The sequence below is a fragment of the Synchiropus splendidus genome, chromosome 1, assembly GCF_027744825.2.
Source record: "Synchiropus splendidus isolate RoL2022-P1 chromosome 1, RoL_Sspl_1.0, whole genome shotgun sequence".
Classification (NCBI taxonomy): domain Eukaryota; kingdom Metazoa; phylum Chordata; class Actinopteri; order Syngnathiformes; family Callionymidae; genus Synchiropus; species Synchiropus splendidus.
Window position 1 is genome coordinate 47222707 of NC_071334.1, and position 23983 is coordinate 47246689.

A 23983-nucleotide genomic window follows, 5' to 3' on the forward strand; every position below is an offset into this window, starting at 1 on the left:
AGTTTTTCAATCCAGTGGAGAAAAGGGAGGTTTTTATATAAATTCCAGGCTTCTTTGTATTGCCTTTTGTTTGATCCTCCATGATGTGCTCTTCTACGGACTGTTCAGCGCCCATAAACTATTCCTTCCCAAGTCTGGTTTCTTGACACCACTCGGGCTCAGAGGGGATGAGCCCTACACACAGAATAACTAATACAGCTCACAGAGGGAAGAGTAATAGCACAATCCTTGTCTTGTCATTTCTCGCGGGCTTAGTCTGGCTTTTATCCCAGATGTCGACTGTATCCGCGCGTAATGCAGCATCATGTCTCTTTATCCGGCGTCTACCTGAGCTGACTCGCCAATGGAAAATCGCTATTCTAAATGGGGTTGTGGAAGTTGGGTGAGGAATACCAAGACTCTCTCCTGAAGAGTCAGCCAGGAGTCAAATCGATGAGAATGAGGTTCCCAATACACCACATGCTGTCAGTTGAATCAGTTAGATTTGGATTATAAACTACATGATTACGCCGACTTGGCATGAAACAAAACACCAAGCAACTGGCGGCTCTGCATTTTACTGCCACAATGTAATGTAAGGAGACAAGTAAGGACTTTAAGAAAAACATTTTAAATTCAAAACCAAGACTTCCGTCTCTTCAGTTCTGGAGGAACAACATGCCACTCATCAATGGAAAACTGAAGTTTAAAAAACAGAATTGTAGCACGAATGTTGGTGTTTAAGCTTATAAATACCGATTCAAATAAAACTGGTGTCAAACATTCAAATGAGAATAATCCTGACTGATCTACTGAAAACATCTTTTTCTGTAGTCTGCAGTCCTAACAAGAGCCAGCTGCACTGCAGCGCCACTTCTCAGTTGACTTCTGTGGAGGAAGCTCAGTCTGGTTGACGCTTCTTTCAGTCGCTGCCCAAGTCTCACAACCATAGACGCAAGGGTCCTCACGACCTGAGCAGCAGCTCTTCGCTGAGCCTCTCCTGGATGCTTGGTCATCCTTCTCACCTTCTCTATTAGTGAGAGTTCAGACACTGTTCGGAGAACTGCAGCATCAGTGAGGTGTGGAATTGATGATTGAAATTTTCATTTCAACTAAATCATCCATAAAATGGAAAGTGACGAAACATGTAAAACCTCGAAAGACATCTGTGGACCATGTAGCACGAGGTGCTAACCAAGTACTTTGACATTTGCAGTCCACTCTGATTCCATTTCAAGTCTCGGGGGTACATTACTTTAAGAAATAAGAGAAAACATGGCTCATAAGTTTGTTCAAATAAGCCATAGTAAAAAACTTGTCATGACCAAAAGTCGGAGCAGAAGCAATGTTTATCTGCTGGCGTACCGTGGTCGCTTTCAGGAAAAGAAGCTGAGAGTTAGACTTCTGGAAAGCGACCACTTTCCATTGGGACATTCACGCCGACGGTTTTGTCAAACTGAGATTTTAATTGGCACAAGCAACGAATCACCATCCAGACGTAAGTCACCCTACTATTGCAGTTTGGGCTTTTTAACAGGCTTTATTTTGGTGTGGATTCAAGGCGGGATTAGGATTTCACCTGGACTCAGCCTTCAGTTTAGTGTGAGAGAGAGAGAGCTAGCATGGAGTCTCCGCAGAGGACGAAGCGGTCTGAAGTGTACAAGCGGAGAAGACCAAATACAAGTGTGTACAAGAGAGGCGAAGAAGAGGGTGAAGGCACGGCGGAACTGATGGATACCTCTGTGACGTACAGTAGCAAAAGAGATACCGTTTCCAGGTCGAACCAGGGTCATATGGTTATTCCACCTGTAACTTTGACCAAGGAAAAGTTGCGAACAGTTTACCAAAATTCAAATGGATAGAAGAGTTTAAGGAAGCGAAGTGCAACAGAGCACACTCTCTGCAAACAACTATTTCAATGAAACTTGACAGCATTTTTAATGTGAGCGCGCCACATACCGAGCTATAATTCTTGACCAAGTAATGATAACCTCTCATCACTGAGCTGAAATGACCAGAAAAAGCTTGAACTGGAGCTGTGCCTGTATGAATATAGTTACTGTGGAACCACTCTATTTACATCCCTGTGTTGGTCAATGAACTGAAATGATCCTGGCAGCTAGCGACACTAGTCATGTAGATACAGGCCCCTTTGTCAGCATAAAGCCATTTATATTCTCTTCACAGGACAGCACTTCTTTGTGATTGTCAGACAGTGTCGGAATTCCAAATAATTTGTCATGAGCATTCAACACCATGTCCCAAAACAAATATAACAAGTAAAGCAATGTGAGTGATGGTTTTGTCTTTTCCTTTTTTTTTCTTTTTGTTCTTACCCTGTTAAAAAGAGACAGCGGTAACAGCGTGTGTTCGCAGACATTTGAGTAAGGAAAAAAAATACAAGGGAAAAGGCAAATAACAGTCATATTTACTGCAAAGATTTACAACCAGTGTAATAAAAAGCTCCTTGGAATAGATGCAAATGTCATTTTGTATCATTTATTTAACTCCAAACAAAAATAATTTCTACAAAAAATATTCAAATAATGTCATATAATATTGATACGTGGTTCATATCATGTTCTTTTTTTAATTGTTTTTTTTAGACCTCTGATAAATGTCGATAAATTCTTTCCTGAATACTGTGTGAAAGTTAAATCTCACTATGTGTGGCAACAATCACTCATTCCTATTACAACCATAGTAGTGACTAAATCTTTTATATTCCCCCCCGGATATAATATGTATAATCTCAGCGATTGTTAGTGGGCACGTTAGATACAATGACTAAAGATTGAAAAAGGACTGCAGCAGAATGTAAAATCAAGTCTCTGGGAGAGGATATGAAACCTGGTTTCTATTGGTGCGTAGGCCTCGGCTGCGGGGTGGAACGTGCACAGCGCCTCTCCTCTCTCCGACGTCATCCTCAACCAGGAAATAAAATGTTCCGTTCCAGTGGATACGACAGCCATTCCTTTTTTTTTTTTTGTAGTGAACCTCAGTGATTGGGTGTTCTTTATGCGTTTTTGGTTGGATGCACATTGCTCCTGCTCAGAAATAAAGGGAACAGTGGTTGGTATGACTTCCCGTCTTCAGCCGGCGCCTCGGACCCTCACTGCCCCCCCCCGCCTCTCTTGTCCTTCTTTACCTGAGCACAGACTTGTCAGTCCTGTGAGGTGTGTCAGTGTAGTGAGTGCTTATGTGAGTGCAGCAGTGAGTTCTCCAGGGTCCATGGCTTTTTTTTTTTTTTTTTTTTTTCCTTTTTGGCCCCTTCCCACGAAGGGTCAGCCCCTCGCCTCACGTACATAAACACACTTCATGGTCTGAGGGGGCTTCTGTGGCTCAGTGGGGAGTCAGTAGGCGAGCTAGCAGAGTGCAAAGCAGCAGGGTGGCTGTGGAGAGGTGCGGCGTGGAGGCGGCGTTGCAGTCCTTGCCCGCTTCACAGCGGGAGTGTTGGCACAGTACTCCCTTAAACTCTGGAGGACAGATGCATTTCTGGTTCTGGTAGCACGTCCCTCCGTTCTGGCACAGGAGCATCTCTTCGTCGCAAACGTTGGCTGTGAGCGGGAAGAGATAGAGTTAGAGTGACAGCCACAAGGAGAAATCACAAGTATTTTTTAAAAATCAATTGACTCCAGTCATATGAAACTTAATACGCTTTGGATATAACTCAAAAGCAAGAGACCAAAGTCAACTTGTTACATTAAATATGTTCAAATAATGACACGGCAGATTTGATGACTCACGTTGGTGTAAACTACACTTCAAAAGTGGATTCAATTTGCTTTCCAGATTGAATATTGGAAATTCTGGTCAAACTGAGCGGACTGACTTTGTTTCTTCTCACAAAAATACTAACCTGATATGGCTTGGACCATGATAAGAAATTACAAACACCTGTAATCCTTTATTATTGAAAATGTTTACTCAAGAATTATCAGGCTTTTTGAAGGAATGAGTTGAGACAACTCAATTATTCACATAATAATTGAGATGGGATATGATATGATGATATGTTATAGTCGAAACACAGATAATACAATCCCGATAACGTCGTATTTGAAGGACAGCGTTTGTCGATATCAAATTTTATGTGATCCACGAAATTCAATAGTACTGTAAATCCCGGACTAAAGAGAGCGCCGGAGTATTAGCCCCACCCACTAAACAACGCATTTTTAACACTTTAACACGTCGATAAAACGCCTGTGATTTAATCAGTTTGATGAGACGAGGCTCATCCATGCATCAGCCATGCTGTTGTATACGCTGCAGGGTTCAGACCACAAGAAAAAGTAGCAGCTTACAGTCCAGAAATTACGGGGATTCAAATTGCACCAAAACCTAGATCAGAACCAACGCAAGCCAAGATCATTACGTACAAAGTTGAATACTTTCAAACCTTGACCTTTACACCCATGGAGTCATGTACGTCAATAATAAACCGAAAACTTCTCAAAAAAATAAAATGATGCAGATGGATGGGAATTTGAGGGAACATGATTTATGCGTTATGCATTTTGAAAACAAGACGCGTTCTGCTATAACTGAGCCTCGATAATTAACAGGAAAACAAATTTCAGCTGTTAAGACTCTTATTTATTTGGAGTATTACAGCATGTTGCATCTGGGTTCAGGCTCAACTGGCTCTCTCTTGGCTAAGCAAAGGATCTGTTTTAACATATAAACACCACTATAGTTACTCAGTCACTGACAATAAAAAAAAGTTGAAAATGAATTTGTTGTTAGAGCCTGAACATCTACATGACGTGTATGAAATGCAAACTAGGCTTGGCATCTACTCAAAGTGGTGCTAGGCGAGGACGTAAGTTAAAGTGGAAAATTCAGAGCAGAATCGGGAAAGACAAGTTACATTTTCTGCTCTGAGGGACAACAGCACAAGCTTGTGATACGGATGCTCAGGTGCAGTGCTTTTCAACCGGGGTGCCTCGACACACTAGTGTGCCGTGAGAGAGTGTCAGGTGTGCCGTGGGAAAATGATCCAGTTTCACATCATGTGTCCGGAGACAGAAGTGGGCGATATGATGACATGAAATCATGACACTTAGAAGGTGTTGAGGAGCAACCAAGGTGAGGAGATCACATGGATTCACTGACATTCTTTCTCTCCACTCTACTGTAGAGCTACAGTGTGTTGATGCGCTGATCTGTCCGTCAGTCAAAGCAGCGCTGCTGTGGTGCGCAGTGACAGCCAAGAAGCCGCTCACATGCGCAACTTCCTGCTGTTTTTAAACCTGATGCGCCTCTAACTTGACCACACACTTTCACCACAGAACCATGGAGGGAGGGATCCTTGTCGGAGCCGCAACGCCAAAGACTGTCTGCCCCGCAGAGCTAACAGAGCTAACGGCTAACGTGACGTCTCACTTCACAACTTTATTGATACTCATGGACTGTCAAAGTTTGCTTTGTGGTTTAAAAGTTGGCGAGAAATTAAAATAAATGTGCTGCAAAATGTGAAGAGAGAAAGAAGAATTGTTTTTATGAAGCAAGTTCAGGCAAAGAATGCTAAGGATTTGTCTGGAAACTCAAAACTACAATAAAATCATAAAAAAGAAAAGAGAAAAATCAAAATAGAAGCGATAAAATCGAAACAGTTATTTAAAGTAAGTAAATAAATAAATAAATTATGATATATATTTCGCCATATTGCCCGCCCCTTTCTGGACAGATTTGAAACAAATACATTTTCTCCTATTTGTTTCTGAAAATAGCCTGGCAAATTAACAACAAGTGTCAGTAGCTACAGTTTTTCAGAAATGAATAGAGATTTTCTATAGGACTTTAAGCACAAGTGCGCTTTAGCCGAGGTTCCTTTGGTGGTGAGCCTCAGATTTTTTCAATGAACCAAGGTGCCGTGGCTAGAAAAAGGTTGAAAAACACCGCTCAAGTGAATGTGGCACAAATACGTCTGTATGATGCGTAAGCAAGAATGTGACCTAAAACTGTTCCCACAGAAAATAAAGGATCATAGAGGCATGACAAGAAATAATTACACCAGCAAACACTCTCGGGCGTCTGTGATAATTGTCCCCGTCGTGTTGGGTTATTTCCAGCAAAATGTCAAGCAAATAGTTCCTCTCATAAAGCAAGAGACGGAGCAGAGATGGATGAATGTGGAGAAGGCTTCGTCTGTCTCAGGGCCCTGACTCAGTGGCGAACAGTCGGGGAAGGCGATGGCCTGTAATGGGGTTGAGGCGTGACACTGTCATCAATTAAAGGAACAGCTGATGCGGCTAATGAGCTGCATGATCTATTCCCCTTGGAGTGAGGAGCCGTTGGGAGAGGCAGGAGCTAAGTGCCAGAGTGCATGAACCTCCGCTCGGTAAAAGGGCGCCGCAGAGCTGCCACACGTCTGCTTCGTTTCTCTACTCACGGTAACAGCCTTGTTTCCAGTAGAAGCCTGGTAGACAGTCGTCACACTTGGACCCCGTGGCGCCGTCTTTACACTGACAGAAGCCGGTTCCGTTGCACCGGTCGTGGACAGAACCCATCTGGTTACAGTTGCACTCTGGAAAAGAGAAAGAAAGCTGACTCAGCGATCCACCTTCACTTCACTGCCATCTCATTCCATCGCGTTGTGGCTCAGTTTCGTGGATGGATATTGGACGTTTACGTTTTTCAGACAAGTCACTTGTGGTGGGTTTACTGTGAATCACTCTTTTGCCCACGTGAAGAGAGCCATGTACAGTCATAAAACATGGCCAGGCATTTTGCTGACAGAAGCTCCAGACGTACATGGAAGTGAACATTTAAAACAAAAACAAAAGTTTTCAGAAGTGGTATTCTAATTGTTAGAACCAGAAATTCTGCAAATTCCATTTGATATCCTCGTCCACTCACTGATGTTGTGCGGGTCTGCCATCAGGTCTACACCAGAATATTGTTCTCCAGTGAGGGAAGGACAGAGCAGTGAACTGCCTTCAGTCCTGAGGACTCTCTCTGCCGTCTGTAGGAGCAACACTATGAGTTCTCTCTGCAGAGTAACTGAGATCACAGTGCGAGCGCAGTCCGAGGGCCCCTTGCGGCCTCTGCTTGCATCTATGTGGCTTCTACATTGCTCTTTATTATTATCACAGTTGAGTTCTTCTCCCTCACATTTCTTGAGTTTTATTCAATAGTCTTTTGACAAAATATGTCTCATTAAGATATTGTGTCCATTTTTTCCTTACATTTTCTTCTTCAAAATGGGGGTGGGATTCAATAAAAAAAATGATGATTGAAATGATTAATTAATCTCAATTAATGGCAGTTTAATGGTATAAGAATATTTGCCACAGGAAGCCACATTTTTCAATTTGAATGAATTTGGTATATTATTGACCCATACATGAATCTGTTTGACAACAGCACAATAAATCACGATGGTGGCTATATTCAAGTTTTTATATCACCTTATTTAAACTAAAGTACTTTTAATGTCTTGAAAATATTTGGACAAGAATTTCAATGTTATAAGAATTTCAAGTCCATTCAGAGTAGTGGAAACCCTGGCCATTGTGTAGTGAAAACCCTCCCTGAACCAAAGCAAACAGATGCTTTTGTTTGCTTTTGTTCAGGGATTCCTCCATGTTTGTTGTTGTTCTTATCATCCTAGCTGCCACGTGTCTTGTGCATCAGTGTGATCAGTGGAGCAGGAACTCCTGCACTGACAAAGGTTCCCTGTTGTCTGGAGAGCAAACTGTTCCATTAAATTAAATTAAATTACATTTTTGTTGTAATGAATTAATCTTTATTAACTCGTTGAAGTCCCACCACTACTTAAAACCCAATAATTTAATGGCCGCTCTTTATTTTCTCTCCCTGTTACGTCCTGTTTATGAAACCATTAACCAACAAATGACATTTAGGAATGTCACTCTGCTGCGGAGGAAAAACAGCTAAATGCCACTTTTCTAATTAAGTGACCCTCACACCAGTGTCATTAAGTAATGTGGCCCCAGTGCAGAGTTAATCACTCGACCCTTGTCCGGGAAGCGAGAAGCTCCATCTGGGAGAACCTGAAGTAAAGTCGTGGCCCATCGGAAGGTGAGAGTTGGGGTTGTCTCAAGCCTCTCCGTCGACCGGGCTGCTCACCTCAGAGGAGGACTCTGGGAGAGGCAAGTTTCAGGAAGAAACAGAGTCACTTCTCGAAACTGTGGACCTGTCTATGAGCTGGAAGACTTCTCAGCAAGCAGTTCTGCAGAAATCCACAGCATCTTCTAGCATAATCACGAGTGGGAGAGGATCAATTAAAGACAAATGATGAAGTAATTTCAGGAATATATATTAGTGAGATACTGAGCTGATTGTTCCATGAATCTCTTCCTTCATCAACGGATTAAAATAATTTCATTAGCCAAATAATGTATGATAAAATATTCCTGCAAGTGAGCCAGGAATGTTGGGGTTACATAAGAGTGCGGTTGGTATCTGTGTTTGTGGGTCACGTGCATTAATATTGGGACGAGACGCTGAGAGCCATGGAGCGCTGGCTCAAATTAGTGCGGAAATCCATTTGTGTTGGAAGGTTGGTTTCTCAAGAGATGCTGGTGTGGACTGGTTTCAATGTGTCACTGCACCGGCAGATGAGCTAATGTGGGCTTATTTCTGCTGACTCCAGTGCCCAGACCACAGGAAGCTAAATCAGCCCACACTTCCCTGAGCATAGAAAACCCCCGCCTGGCTGAAGAAACGGAGGAGTCCATGTGGCCCCCAGAATATTACAAGCGATTGGGTGACCACCAGGGGCAGAAGGTGACATAACAAGACGTATAGCCATGTTGCTAACACAAGCTCCCTTTGAGGATTTCTTTCACTGATATTTCTGTCATGAACCCAAGCACTGAGACACCAGGATGGGGTCATATCTTTCTGCACTTGTAAGCCATGCCACAGCAACAATAACCTAACTATTGGCAACAATCAACGGTGAGGCGTTGCGTTGACTATTCGGTATTCAGAAGGACAAACGTCTAGACGTAGCGTGGAGATATTTGGCTGTGACAGTAAGCAAACTTGTGTTACGGGTGTTTGCTGGCTTGAAAATGTACGAGTTTTGGATTATTATTTGACTGATGAACATCTGCTTTAATGTTTGACAAATGTTTTTGTTTTTCTCCAGTGCTTTCCATCTTGACTGATCTCAAGACAATTGATCAGTTGTTGCGGAAAATAAAACCTGAAAACAAGTTCTCTGACCCTCAAACGGCCCCTGGCTTTTTTTTTGCTAGTCTTCCAAGTCATGAAGGTCAGTTGCAGGTAGCAAATGTGTCCGCCTTCTGTGTCCGTTTTCTGATTTTGGCAAGGTCGCACGTGTCAGCAAATCAGGATGCGACTGTGGCCACACCAGGAAGCGCAACAGACAAATGCTTGCTAAACTGCTGGTATAAATGTCTGGCGTGTGGTTAAAAGTGCCACCCAGTAATCTGTTTGAAGTTCCATTTACTCAGTTAAACTCTGCTAAAAAATCCAATCGCAACTGCCAGACGTGACCACGCAGCATCCCGGACAACAGTCTACAAGTGGACACATTTGGGACCGGAGAGTGCAGCGACGGTGTATAAACAGGCTCTGGCCCATCTGGGCCTGGGTCTGTGGTGTGAAACCCCCCAGATACCATGTCTCCACCTCACTTTTCCACACTAAAATACAAGGCAGAGGCAAATCTTGGCCTCGTCCTTCTGTGGCGACCCGACCTCTGATAACAGGAAGAAGCTGTCCCATTAATTGAGCGATGAATGACCAACAGCCGTTGGAGCCTTTCCGCCGGCACAGCACCGTCCTGTCTGCCGCCACAGACGACTGTTTCCTGCTCACACTAACCGACACAGACGTTCTCGTCATCCAGTTCAGCGGAGGCGTTGCGGAAGTATCCCAGTCTGCAGTGCTGACAGTTCTGGCCTCTGGTGTTGTGCTTGCAGCTGACGCACGTGACGATGTTCAGGTAGTCGATGTAGCTGCAGCGGTTCGAGTGACCGTAGCACTCACAGTCTGCAAAGACAAGACAAAGGTATTTCTCAAGAGACGGCAACGCTTCAGCTCAAAAGGGAAGGAGGAATAATGAATGGACGTTGTTACAGTATTTATTTATTTATTTTTCTAACCGACGGGAGGAAATGACTTGCATCAGTCTGGAAGTTCCAGATGTCAATGAAGAAATAAATGGCTGCTTGTGTGTTTTATGACTTTCCCTTCTGTCTCTATATTGGCTCAATAAAGACAGGCCACTCCTTCTCCATTACTACACTCGCAGCTTTGCTGACGCGGCTACACCGCGCCACACTGATTACTGATGGGAATTCCAGCGGCCTGAAAGCGGGTTTAGCGCTTGCTAGCTGCAGGTGTGTGAGCATCAGCATGTTAAATGTTGTCTGGGAGTTTAATTACATTAGAGCGATTAAGAGAATCATAATCCAGGGAGCAGATCTGGGCAAAGCGCGGACCTGGGGGCCATACGTGGCCCTTTGCCTGCATTTTCTAGGCCCTCAGACTAAAAGTACTATTTTGTTGTTTCTTTTATAACCATTACTAATGACATGTTCCTCTATTAACACCATATTTGTTCCTCAAAATAAATAAATAAATAAGAAAATCTGTATTTAGCAACAATTTCATTTTTATCTTTCTTAAATGCCTGGTCCATAGTTTTATTTTGATTTAATTGTTTTATATGCTTCATGTCATATTAACGCTTCAAAAAAATCCTTACTTACACTTAATCTTTTTAGATCCATTTTGTCCTTGTTGGTTAAGTATATATTTAGGATTTTCTTCAGTCATGTTTCAGTCATTGCCGTCTTTCTTTTGGCATGACGGCTACTCACAACCGTCACAGATTATAGTATGGACCAGGAAGCTCAATTGCCCGCCTCTGCTTTAGAGGTTATTTCAGATCTCTGTTTCACACTTTGATGCCTTCATCTACAATAAACTGAGTTTGACCGAATCCTCCTCGGCATAATCTGTCGAAGCATTGAGGTTCTTAAAAAAATGTAGCTTTTGTAGATAGCTAAAGTAAAAACTTACAAACCAAGTCAGGTTTTACGAGCAGTAATTCAACAGACAATGACTTTTGTGGATGAATTAGCATTCAGGATCTCTCATAGTGAGGCTGACAACTAGAAAACAGTTGACTGACTTCAAGGAACTGTTGCTAATAGATAAAACTTTGGTGTCCTGGATCACCATTGTGTGAGTCAGTAGAACATCGCTGCCACCTGCCTTCTATTTGGGCAGGTTTCAATTTGAGTTTAGTGCTACAGTCACCTGACCGTCCATCAAAGTTAGAACAGTAAAGGTGATGCATACGTTGAAAGCAACTGAGTAGCATGTAAGGTCAATGTAGAGGTGCCAAACTATGGGAGCGGGGTGTGCGACGGGAGTGCAGCTTCACTGCGTTTCAGGGGCATCTGAACTTCAAAATCAGAACTTCAGCGACAAGTTGTGGAGTGTTAACCAATCCGAGCCCAGACTTCAGTGACATATTGCGAGGAAAAGGAGGGAAAATTCATCAACAAGATCAGATAGTAGCGGTGGCTGCCTTTCACTGACTCACTGAACTCCTCTGAAGGATCTGATGCACCCAGAGCCGGTGGCGTCAGTGTGCTTCCACAGTAGATAGAGGGCTACAAATGCGGCATTTTGACTTTGCATTGACCCACCGCCAGTAGAAAAACACACTTTTTTCATCATGACATTAGAGATGAACCTCATTTTTGCCACTGGGAGCAACCACCTGGGTGCAATAAGCATGTGTCCCTGAAATCCATTTGGTGTGAATCCACCTTCACGCTTTCAGCTATTTAATAGCGGTCAAATCATGATCATTGTGTTCCTGCTGTCACGGGATGTCGGGCAGCTTCCTCACACGTTTGTGTCGTTTTTCAAGATTTATTTTGGTTACCAGACAAAACATTAACATAGAAAGCAAACGTTTCAAGCTAAGACTTTTTTTTTGTTTGCTTTTTTGCTTTTTTTTTTACCATGACAATGGTTGGCAAGCATCTTGTGAAGCTCAACTTGGATCAGGCATGTAGGGAACAGAACACCTGATGCCAGTGATCCTGACCGGTTAAGCGGCTTAGCTTCTGAAATACAGTTGCGCCTCACGATTTAAATCCGTGCGATGCCTTGGGCTTTCTCCCCATCACTATATCTGCGGTTCAGTGAGAGGTGGCAGGCCACTGCTCCACCTTCCTCCTATGACTGTCTTCTCTTCAGCAAGAGCCTAATTACGGTTTTATTAAGCTTTAGAAGTTTGGCTTCCAAAGACGGCTGCGAGGCACCGGTGTCCTCTAAAGGGGCCATTACCAGCCATGTTTATGCAAATACATGTTTAAACGCACGTTTAAAAAGTCTTAGTTTAGCTGTTTAATCAGGCGTTACATTATTATTTTATTATTGTTTGGTTGATGATGGCGCTTGAATAATTAATGAGGCGGTTTAAAAGGAAGCCAGCGAGAGGAGAAGCGTAAAGTGCCTCTCTCAGCACGGCGTGCCGGCAGTGGGGGGAAAGAAGTGCCTAATGAAATATAAATGGCCAATTACTCCACAGACTGGAGAGGCAACGGGACGACGTTGGCCAAATTAACGTTACCAGTCAAGATGCCGCTTTATTGGTATTTATCAGGTTGTGAATTGTTAACCGCGGACAGTTTTATTGAGTGGAGCAGAGTGTTGCCGGCGCCGGAGAGTGTGCCATGCGTTTCAGGGAATATCGTGGTGTTTAGCTAACAAGCAGCTTTCATGGAATCGATGAACAGAAATGTCAATGTCTGCGATCGTTCGGCGGCGTGCTGGGAATGTAGACGTGCGGAAACTTACCTTGATCAACAACACAAGAGAATCGTTGAAAGATGGGAAATGAGAAACATAAAGGATGAGAGGAAGGGGCCCACAGAGGAGAACGACATCACATGCCGGGCAGCTGCTTGTGGCTCGCTTACCTTTGAAATCGTCGTATATGATTCCAAACAACTGTCTGCCCTGAGGCTCTCCTGAGGTCAGGAGTTTCAGAAGCCCTTTAGGGGATGAAGGGTCTTTTTTTTTTTGAAAAATCATGAGCAGCTCTACCTGCACTATGAACTCACCCTAATCGGCTCTAGTCAGGGCTGCAAACAGTAGCATGAGCTGCTGGGACAACTACGAAGGGTCTACACTGGAAGCATCTTCAGCTAGTGTTTCCTCACCGGCTTTGAACAATGACTCCACTTAAATAACAAACAAACAGTTGGACGAGGAGATGTTTTTTAACAAGACAACCTTGAAAACTGAGTGACAAGAATCATAATGGATAACATTATGACTACAATATTAAACAATTTTGCATAAATTTGGATTTTAAACGGGTATGCTATCATTACATAAGGTTAATTTTAGTTGATTTAAAAAACAAACCCTACATTTTGGGTGTCTGTGGATACGCACACAAACTGCTCGTAAAAATGTCTTCGGACATTGGTAGAGAAAATGATGGCTCAAATATCCTCTACAGTGGAAGAGAAAAGGTGGGGAGAACAAAATAGAATGTTCTTTTAAAGTCTCCAGTGAACACTTATTCCTCTAAAACACAATTTCAAAAGAGGCGATCTATTCCTCTTCCTGCACTGGAAACAACTGTCTACAGACAATCTAGTGACAGATTGTTGATAGATTCCTTAAAACATTGAGTCATTATTCTCGAATGTTTATTTGCAAACATATAAATTCAAATTCAAACAAGTCAATAAAATATGCGTTAGCTGAAAGCGTTCCAGTTCTTTTCCGGAGCAACTCTCAGCTGAACAGTGTTGTTTTACATAAGGTTTTAAAGACTTTTGCTCCTGTTTAAAAGACGATATGATAATGTCGTGTTCACTGACTGAGTTCCTATTTTGGGATCGTTGAGGTCTATCCACTATATAAGCCGATCCACCTTCAGAATGTGTGACTTAGTTGCCTCAGTTGAACGTTTTAGAATTGCTAACATGATAAACATTGTGACGCAAACAATTCTTGACGTGACTATTTGAGATGATAGGTCAGTGTCTTGATCTCATTTAATACCTCCTCAGGGTAAAGAGAGCCACGCACAAGAATAATGGGGCTGTTTTGTTTCCGATTTTGCTCCTTCCTGACCAAGATAGAGATTATTGTAACTCTTAGAAGATAATCTGACGAGAGACTCCTTATGTCTGGGGTGTGTTTAATGTGACTTATTCAAGAAATTCGGCTCTGAAAACGGTCAGGCGGACAATTGTAAATGTTAAACATGCTCAGACCAAAAGTCCAAAAGACTTCATGTGTGGTGAGAGCCCGACCTGAACTGTGACTTGGAACAGAACGGAGTCAATCCAGAATTGATCTGACAGAAAAACGAGGAAGTAAAACAGGGCGTTATGAAATTTTTTTTAAATTGATGGAACCTGGAGGCGTCCTCACTCGTCCCTGACCGGTTACATGATCCTGTTATTTAGTCAAGATGATTTTTCCTTTGAGACTCCTGCTGTCAAAAGGCTTGTCGTGATGTTTGTTTTTTCTTAGCTTAAATCTTTGAGCGTGTGGCTCCCTTTGAACTCTTGAACCTGAGATATTTTTTGTTTTTCAGGTTTCATTTTCAATCTCTCCAAAAAATGTATATCCTTTTCATTTATTTATATTGTATGAAGAGATCAGCTTCTATGTCCAGTAAAAAAACAGCCAATGCTCGACTTCCTCATGCCAACAATATGATTATTAATCTTTTCGTTCTAATGTTGGGTGATGATCCATTAATATTTAATTGCAAATATGAAGCCTTATGAATTCAATATTAAAATCAAATGTTAAAATGTGCACCTGTGCTGGTTAACGTCTTCCAACAACCCCGGGCGAAGCCCTGGGACCCTACTTCGAGCTCCACTTTTTGACCTTTTCCAAATGAATTTTGAATCCCAAATCAAAACCAATGAGGAATCACCTCTCTACAAGGCCACATATTCAAATTCTACCTCTTCTCCTGTGTTTGCCGTCGTCATCCTCTTTCCCATGAGGCTCCAGCAAGTCATGACTCCCTCCTTCCCTCTCTGGGTTTTCAATGACACGGTGCACTAGAAAGGAGCAACAGCTCACAAATCAATCTGTATTGATGCTAAAGAGATTATCTCAGGCTGCACCACCAAAGCCAATAGAACACATGCTAGCACGTACGAGCACAACACCTCACGGGAGAGAATTCTAGCTCTGCACATGAGGGAGGGGTCGAAATAAGGACATGGGGGATTTGAAGAGTTGCCTTGTCTTATGAATACAAAAACACTTTATGAAGTCTACAAATTGAAAAGAGAGAGCCGTGCGCTTGTATGTGTGGAACACTAAAGGACTGTCAAATAGCTCATTGGAATTCCTGCTGTGTAATGTTGGGACCTGATTCTGAATCTGAGAAGTTTTAGAATGTCAGATGAGATAATACTTATAAAAGATGTGTCATTGGAAAAGGACACAATTTGCTTGGGAATTGCAAAACACCAATTGAATTTTAGAAATACAAACAATGGTGTTAGATAATCGGCAGCTACTTGACATGTACGCAGTTAGTTAACGCAGTTAGTTTCTAGAGAGCATGGTTTTCAGCAAAACAAAAAAGGCCCAACAATGGAACCTTGAGGAACATTATATTGCATTTTAGTGGATTTATTGAAAACCTTTTTTTGTATTTGACAGGAAGGAACTTAATGAAAAAGTCTCAAGGACTTTCTGGGTCTGACATTTCATTTAACTATGATAGAGGTTTTATTTGGAATACTCTGGATAAGACAAAAGGCAGAGTGAAAACTTCCACTGATGGAGTTTTCACCAGTGGAGGCTCAACGCAGATAAGATCACCATGACTTCCACCATAAACCAACAAAAAAAAACCTTTTTTAAATGTAATAAGCTAAAATAAACCCCTGCTTCGGTATATTAAAGGGGCAATAAACATTATGATGTTGCAATAAGGGCGACTACAGTTTGAAAGTACTACTACGACAACTAACATCTATGATAATTACCTTCAGCACCATGATGTTGATTCCCATCCAAGCTTTCATCTTCATGACCGTGTGAGTGATGAGAAACTAATAGAGTCATTAGAGACACCATAAAATGGATCTGCCCTGCAAGTATAGTGATCTTGTCCACTCACCCCAGTGCCCGTGCTCCCCAGCTACTCTGTGGTGAGGACCATGGGAAGCTGACAACCATGGGTGGAAGTGGTTAGCGCAATGTTACTCTTTGGTTTGTAGCTGGGCCACTTTACCTTCGCCATGGTTCTCCTCTAGATGGACTTTGTGTGATGTTCCATGCCCATGATGTTCATGGTTCATGGACCCGTGCTGCTCTAATCGTGACAAAACAAATATTGATCTGAAGCCTCCTGTCCCAATCAGAACAGCGTCATGTTTATCAACTTCTATACCTGTTGTGCCCTCCACCCCATGGCCCGATGTCCCAAGAGTCTCATGGCTGTGGCCCTCGTGGGAAACTAACAATGAACACAAGCCACATTAGCATGTCTACGACTGGTCCATTTCACTTTCTTTTTATCTTCCAGATACCTTCTTGTTCACCATGGTCATGCTCCGATGACGTGTGACCAGGGGTCCCATGATTGTGGGAATCTACCAGCCACAGCAAACGCAGGTCTTTAAGGAAAACTGTCCAGTGAAGTGTTTGATTTAGCTGTGTTTCCTGTACCTAAATGGCTTCCAGCCTCATGCCCAGGTGACGAATGTCCATGTATGCTGTGGCCTGTGTGGAAAACTAGCTAAGCATGAATCACAAATCCACAAATAACTGACTACTAGCACAGTAGCAGAAGATACCTGTCATGTCCTCCACCTCAGATGTGTCTCCATGAGTCCCGTGAATATGTCCAGCAGAAATGTGGGAACCTGACAATCACCATTTACTACGTTTTACACAAACTCTTTAGACAAAATGCAGTTGCGAAATGATACTTGCCACTATGTGAGGTTGTGTGATGATTTTGTTTCATATTTTTGGGCTCAGAATGTGTGTGCCCATGGGCCTCATTGGCCTCACCTAATAGACACAATGACCATTAGCACATCTACAGTTGCGATATGCCAGTACGTTCATTTGTCTGATACCTGTTGTGTCAGTCTCAGGCATCCCAACTCCATGATGGCTGTAACCTGTGTAAGAAACTAACAATAAAGCACAAGCAACAACTCTACTACTGCTACTACTGTCGACATCCTAGCTTTGATACCCATCTTGTCTTCTTCCACATCCTGCACTTGATGGCCATGACTCCCTTGGCCATGTCCCAAGTGGGAAACTTCCAGACAAAAGTCACACATTCAGATCCAACACATATGTGTAATACTACTGCACAACTTTTTCAAAGTTACCCATCACGTGTTCCACCTCAGTCCCAGGGGGTGCGTGTCCATGACTCTCATGTGAATGAGCTGCAGAACATTGACAACCAGACAATTTCAATGCATGAATATGTTTTGCAAACTCGCTAAAATAAAATCAACTACTACAACATTACCGTGTTTGCTACTGTCATGATCATCCTGATGTCTATGCCCTTCACCCTGATAGTCAGATGATGTGTGTCCATGACCCCTGAAAGCTGTAGATACATTGGTATGGCACCATTACCCTAACCATAACCCCCAATGTTGCTAGAATACTTGCCATCATGTGAGACACTGCTGAGCGCTCCCTCAGATGACGTGTGTCGATGTACTCCACGCAAGTGACCATCAGACTCATGAGAAACTGACAAGAAAGGAAACAGCTCAGTACGAAGGCTCGCTTTGCGTCCGCAGTACACTAAAGTGCACCCAGATGGGTCGCTAATCCTGCTGGGATTAACATCTAACAATACATGGCACCAATCAATGAGCAAATTTTGTACTACAAGTTGAAAACAGTACGTGCAAATATTTTAATAGGTTTTGACAGTGGACGCTGGCGTTTTCGAGGGAACGGTACATAAGTGTGGGACAAATCAGGATACAAGCAAGGACATCTGTGTTGACAACAGTCTTTGCCTCCACCTGCTCGCGATGACACAGCCCCGGAATTCCTTAAATACATTTGTGGGATGGTGCCAGAGTGAATAGAGATATGAAAGCACCGCAAACAGCCTTATAAAGAGCTGGTTTTAAGAGGCTTTAAAACCAAACCTTGAAGCGTACTTTGGGCTTTTTTTGACTTGGCCAGCTCCAGTCGAACAAGTGCTAGAGTTTGTTGAGGTGAAAGGTGTTTATGCAGCAATAATAGCTGACAATAACAACCCTGATGCTGAAAGAACTTGCAAGAAAGTCAACTCAGAATGTGAGAATATTAAAAAAGGTCATTCTTTGAAAACATCCTGAGTACATTTGAACACTGAGGCAACGGCTTGGTGATGCTTGTTGGCCCGACTGACATGCAGGTGAGGAATGTGAATAATTCACGGAGCAACGTCTCCTCCTCTTCTGTACGTGGCACATTCGGCCTTGGAACTCGGCAGGCACTTAAATAAAGGTGAGCATTGTACAGCACCGTGACATGATCACCGGCTACATGTGCTACGCTCCAGTCCACACAAGATGGTCCAAATCACTTCTCACAGTCTGACATCAGTCAAGCGAACCTGTGCACACGTGAAACGAATTAGCCAAACTGGAGGTCTGACTAAATTTCATCCCTCATTTTATGCTCTGAAACGTCGATCTTCATGTGACTTGAGGAAGTAATTCAGTTTCCACAAGCTGGCAGTGTTTCACAGAAAGAGAATTAGGTGGGAGAGGGACTGTTATTCGCAGTTCAGTACTGCTGCTGTTTTTTTAAAACCTTTATTATGAGGAAGATTCTCTTAATCCAAAACCAAATCACTACGCACCATGAGCGTCAGTCATTCAAACATCTGTGCTACTTTCATATTTTCATATATTCGAGTCAACCGATGGCAGGATACCTGTGCGGTGATCTTCTTCATGACTCTCCTCCTCGTGGTGTCCGTGGTGCGCATGACCCGCAGACTTGCTGTTGTCTAACATGTCAAAGCACAGCATCACATTTGAGCTCTCGTCTCTGAGTGTACGATCTTCTGCTGAGACTGACCTGTGTTGTGATCGCTCGAGTGACTGCGAGGCTCATGATGAGGGGCTGACATGTCTGACAATAATGAGGCTCCACTGAAGAAGGCAGTGAATCTCACGGGTTCTACAACTACGAAATACCTGTGTGGTGATGATTGAAACGGTCATCCTTCCCGTGTGCAATGTGTCCACCACCATTGCTGGAAACTGACACCGCAATCATCAGTGTTTGAAAATGGTCGTGAGCTACTCTAGCTGAGGTGATCTGGTGTTGGTTTTGTCACCTGCATGCTCTTTGGAAAGTGTGTGGTGTTGGTGAGACTCTCGGCCTTCAGGACTTTTGGAAACTGAAAGTTTGAATTTGAAATAGAATGAAAACATGCTTTCCTGTTGAGCTCCCACTGGGTTTTGCAGGTTGGGTTACCTGTCTGATGTTCCACACGGTGAGACGAGGACCTGTCACGCTCATGAGTCTCAAGTCTGTGGCTCTCAGACCTGTGGTTAGCTTGCAAACCAGTGGGAAAGGTGTGCTAAATATCAGATGCTAATTTTCTTTGTCTGTAGTAGCGACAACATATTTTATCACCTTCTCTCAGGTGTTCCTCCCCGTGCATGGATGAGTGTCCATGAACCTCATGTTGGTGGGAATCTGACAGATGATGATGACAAATAAGAGCAAGCAATATGTTGCCTGAAACATACTATTATTAAACTCTACCTGTCTTTGAAGCGCCTGCCGCACGTTCAGGCGGGGCGTGTTCATGGGTCTCGTACAAGTGGGGCACGTGCGAAACTGAAATTCACCACCATCAAACATTGCAGCTGATTTGTCTCTCCTCATGGCAAACATCTTTCCAACGTCCCCTGCGTCTATTAAAGTTTACCTCCACGCTCCAGCTCGAATGATGGTGCGTGACTCTTTTGTTCGTGGGGCTGGTGGGAGACTGACACGCCATAATGACAGTTCACGTTAACAAAATTGCATCTAATTTTCCTTCTCCTTTATTCACCTGCGCTGTGATTTTCCTCCTGATGCTCTGATGATCCGTGTCCGTGAGCCTCATCAATGTGATCTAGATCCACGTGAGAAACTGGTAATGATCCACATTAGCAAAAACGTAGCTCATTTCTATCGCTGCTAATTTGAAACATAATAGACTAACATATTGTTGCCTCTCCTCAAAGTACCTCTCTCATGGACTCTACTTTCCTCCACATGTTCTGACGACGTTCTCTGTCCGCGTGTGGTGTGAATGTGGTCCTCTGAGTCGTGGAGCAGAACTGAAAAGTAGCTTCTGGGTAACAAAGCGGCAGCACACACGACTCCAATTTTAGTTTTACATGCCCATCGAAGATACCTCTGTGGTGGTCTTTCTTTTCATTTTGTGCTTCCTCCACGTGCTCTGCTGCAGTGTTATGTCCGTGTACAGGACTGAAAGCCTTCACATCTGATGAGCATGGCACAAAACAATTCTAGACTAGTACAGTCAGCAGCATCTGGTCTTACATTATCTTTGGCGATCTTTGAGTGTAAAGACGACTATATATATATATATATATATATATATATATATATCAATGCAATTGTTTCACTGGTTAAATTTGACAATGGCGGTAGAATTTTCACCAGAAGGCTACTCCCATCCATAGTCATCCTTGTTTCATCCTGTCCTCCCTTCTGTTTTCTTTCATTTTATTTTTATTAGAATTTTATTTCCCCAAGTTTTTTTTTAATATTTTTTGGGACCTGCTTTCTTCTTGGATCCTATGTGTTTCGATTATATCACTTTTTCTTTGATTTTATTATCCCTTTTATTTTGTCTTGACTTTTTTTTTAATTTATTGACTGTTTTTTTAATCCTTGACTTTGACCTGTTAAGCAGGATCATAATTCAGACTTGTCTTATTCAAAAGTATAGAACATGAAGAGTGGTGTGACACTAAATGTAAACTGTAATAATGTTTTGTCATGGAAAAAAGAGGAAATGGGTTTGCCTGTTATGTTTTTGAATAAAAACAGCTGAGCACCCTTTAAAAACCTTGTTTGATTGAAAATGAGTGTATTTTACATCCTCCTGTCGAACCTACGACACTTGGAATCTCATCAAGGGCCACAATTGGCTCCTGGGCCAGACTTCCTAGCAGCTGAATAAAATATACACAAGAAATTGGAATTGCTCTACAATGATGAATCCTCACAGGTTAGAGACTAGTATCACATCCATTCTGAAAATAATGGAATGCATGACCTTTGATGCAAGGTTCAGTTCAACTTGCCTGAAACTACCACTCTCACTCCCACAGTTGAAACATGAAGCGACAGAGGTACCTGATCCAGAGTTCTTTCCTCCGTGTTCAGATGGCGTTATAAGGTGATGCCTTTCAGACTCGTGGGGTACTGACACTTCAGCGCCACGGTAAAAATGTACACAACATTACATCTCACAGAATTCCCAGCACAACGTCATGAATAACTAGCTACTTATCTACCTAATGTGTACTCACTATACCTTTGGCTTGATAATGGTCCTCACCGTGATTCGACGATCCTCGTGTGGGGTCATGAAACTGCCCCTCTGACTTATGAGAAACTGTGACAGTGGTCAGAGAAGGTAAAACATGAGAAGGAATATCCCACTTTCAAGAGTGTCTAGAAGCTTACTTTTAAGAACTTAAAGTAGGTCAACAGAAGACCAAAACAACAAATCGACTGGGTTTAATGAATAGTTTATGTTTTAAAGGTGTGCAAGACTGAATCATCTACCATTCCTACTCTACATGACCAAAATACCTTTCGTTTCTTCCTTGTGATGCTCCAATGTTAACACATCTCCATATCCATGAGCGTCACGTCCGCCAGACTTCTGGTGAACTGTGACATCATTGGCAGAAGCGGAAAAGTTACAGGGGAAATATCAGCGTCTCGGCTGCTAAATCTAACATCTACGAGACCTCACCTCAGCTCGGCCCACCTCATTGACATCGCATGTCAATGAGGTGTGTTTGATTCACATGTGTGTTTGATTCACTTCAACTCTAGAGGTGCGGATGAATTTCTATCGAGTTCTTTTGCTTACTCATCCTGGCTGGTACTGTGGTGCAAACATAATGGCCTCAACAGCATTAGAGCGATTTCAAATAGTAAAAAAAAGCGTTTGGGCAGGGCAAATGGGAGGAAATCTAGCATCAATGTCAGGGTTTTGATCATGGAATTCAAATACTTGAAATCCTGACTTTGGAGATGCAGGTGACAATTTTGATGTGGATTTTAAAACTAGATCACAGCAACAAGGTTCAGAACAACACTGCCACGAAAAAAACAAACATGCATTCAGAAGTTTGTTTTGGAGCTACAGCTAGTAAACCCCTGCCTAACACTGAAGTAACCATACCATCATTTACAATACAATTTTATATACCTATTTTCTAATGAAAGAAAAAACATCTGCTCTAACGCTTTGTTGGTTTTAAACAAGGTTGTGATAACAATGAAAGAAAGCTACTTGAGCACTTCAGAGTTTACCACAGGAAGCCACCTTGCCTGTCTCGATCATCCACCCAAGTCACGACTGTCCTCTGAATGTCCTCACTCATTTATGAACCTCATTGGTTGTCTTCCTCCTCTAAACACCTTCCAGGTGTCCAAACCTCCCTAGCTTTGTCTCCAAACATGTCCACAAGGTAACACAAGTGTAAGGCATAGTTACTAGAATGACAACACGCATTCCCTTGCAGCAGAGAAATCCAATTAGACTGCCATGGAAAAACCTCAGAACTCCAAGCAACCTCACCTCTTCTCCAAATCCTCAAACCACTGGTTGTAAACAGATGTACAGTGATTCTAAAACCAAACAGAAATTGATGGCGGCGGATTCCCCTTGGTAAAGAATTGGCTAAAATGTGCAGCTGTGTAAATACTTGGCCGGATTTTGATGAATCGTTGCAACTGATGTCCCACAGCTTTGTCCTGAAGGGAGCTTACAATATTAGCCTATAATGTTCCTGTTATTTTGTAGCCCTGCCAATTGGACGCCTGCTCATTATCTGGATGCCTAAATATAAAAGGCTGTGTTCTTGGTTGAATCCACATTGGCACCATTCTGAAATGCTTCACTGTTATCAAACGAGAAACTCTTGTGGGGTATTTTACTTTTCTTTCCCTTCATCACTTAAACAACAGAAACTTTGTACGGCGGCCGACGCTGTCTTCCTTGTAGGCCTTGTTTTCTGTCTCTCTTCTCTCCCTGTCAGATAGCAGATTGGCCCATAAGGGGTTGCAGCCGTGGGCTTGGGGGAAAAGCCGTGCGAGTCAGAGAGGCTTGAAAAACTCTTCCACTGCCGCCCTTTCACTGTGGGTGTGAAAGGGATGACATACACTTCCTTTTATCTGGTTGTCAGAAAAACCCTCCGACTGCTACTTGACACTCTGACTTAGGGTACGTGCTTCACTCTGTATCCTCTGCCGCAATAATAAAACAGAATTCTATATTTACTACTTACTATATTGTTTTAGGCTAATGTCTCCTCGCGGGTGTGCTTCTTCGGACAGGATTTACTGATGCCACACGCTACCAACCCTCAACAATCCATTCTGAAGACAAGTGGGGACACACTTTTCGCTTTTATTGCATTTTTAATTGTCTCTTGCTCAACTTTCCCCCACCCTTCCTCCTTTCCCTTTCTCTTTGTTTCCACTTTCCCAGAGGGCTTTCTGCCATTCCCAGCATCCTTTGCACTGACTTCTTAGGGCTATCAGAGGAAAGAAAGGGAAACTAGTTCAGTTTGGAGATCATTATCCGCCCCGTTACCTATTCAATTCACTTCAACTGCTCGAGCCCTGTGATCATTAGGAAAGTACAATGGTTTTTCATGTTAAGGAATATTTTGAAGACATTTCTTCACAGGCGGCCCGACTTCATATTGCTGTGGATGGCGACTAT

The 23983-nt window shown here is 42.8% G+C and overlaps 1 protein-coding gene across 9 annotated transcripts in view; it reads right to left on the reverse strand.

Moving 5' to 3' along the window:
* Window positions 1-2462: 2462 nt before the first annotated feature.
* ntng2b (netrin g2b) overlaps window positions 2463-23983 on the reverse strand; it is an 82965-nt gene continuing 61444 nt past the window's right edge. For 4 of the 9 annotated variants that reach the window (XM_053854082.1, XM_053854073.1, XM_053854074.1 and 1 more), the window contains 31 exons: window positions 21835-21915; window positions 21554-21634; window positions 21373-21447; window positions 20232-20491; window positions 20054-20116; window positions 19928-19976; window positions 19762-19836; window positions 19630-19692; window positions 19468-19548; window positions 19328-19390; window positions 19185-19250; window positions 19066-19119; window positions 18920-18994; window positions 17650-17733; window positions 17501-17584; window positions 17355-17414; window positions 17213-17281; window positions 17091-17135; window positions 16942-17022; window positions 16803-16871; window positions 16675-16740; window positions 16536-16598; window positions 16397-16462; window positions 16238-16318; window positions 16124-16171; window positions 15990-16055; window positions 14949-15047; window positions 12927-13001; window positions 9805-9972; window positions 6377-6511; window positions 2463-3536 (listed from right to left, as the gene is read on the reverse strand). In XM_053854082.1, the coding sequence (XP_053710057.1) occupies window positions 3322-3536; window positions 6377-6511; window positions 9805-9972; window positions 12927-13001; window positions 14949-15047; window positions 15990-16055; window positions 16124-16171; window positions 16238-16318; window positions 16397-16462; window positions 16536-16598; window positions 16675-16740; window positions 16803-16871; window positions 16942-17022; window positions 17091-17135; window positions 17213-17281; window positions 17355-17414; window positions 17501-17584; window positions 17650-17733; window positions 18920-18994; window positions 19066-19119; window positions 19185-19250; window positions 19328-19390; window positions 19468-19548; window positions 19630-19692; window positions 19762-19836; window positions 19928-19976; window positions 20054-20116; window positions 20232-20491; window positions 21373-21447; window positions 21554-21634; window positions 21835-21915 (2660 nt within the window). In that variant the 3' untranslated portion in view covers window positions 2463-3321. Of the gene's footprint in view, window positions 3537-6376; window positions 6512-9804; window positions 9973-12926; window positions 13002-14948; window positions 15048-15989; window positions 16056-16123; window positions 16172-16237; window positions 16319-16396; window positions 16463-16535; window positions 16599-16674; window positions 16741-16802; window positions 16872-16941; window positions 17023-17090; window positions 17136-17212; window positions 17282-17354; window positions 17415-17500; window positions 17585-17649; window positions 17734-18919; window positions 18995-19065; window positions 19120-19184; window positions 19251-19327; window positions 19391-19467; window positions 19549-19629; window positions 19693-19761; window positions 19837-19927; window positions 19988-20053; window positions 20135-20231; window positions 20492-21372; window positions 21448-21553; window positions 21635-21834; window positions 21916-23983 lie in introns of all 9 variants that reach the window. The other 5 variants (XM_053854077.1, XM_053854076.1, XM_053854079.1 and 2 more) reach the window with 5 other exon arrangements.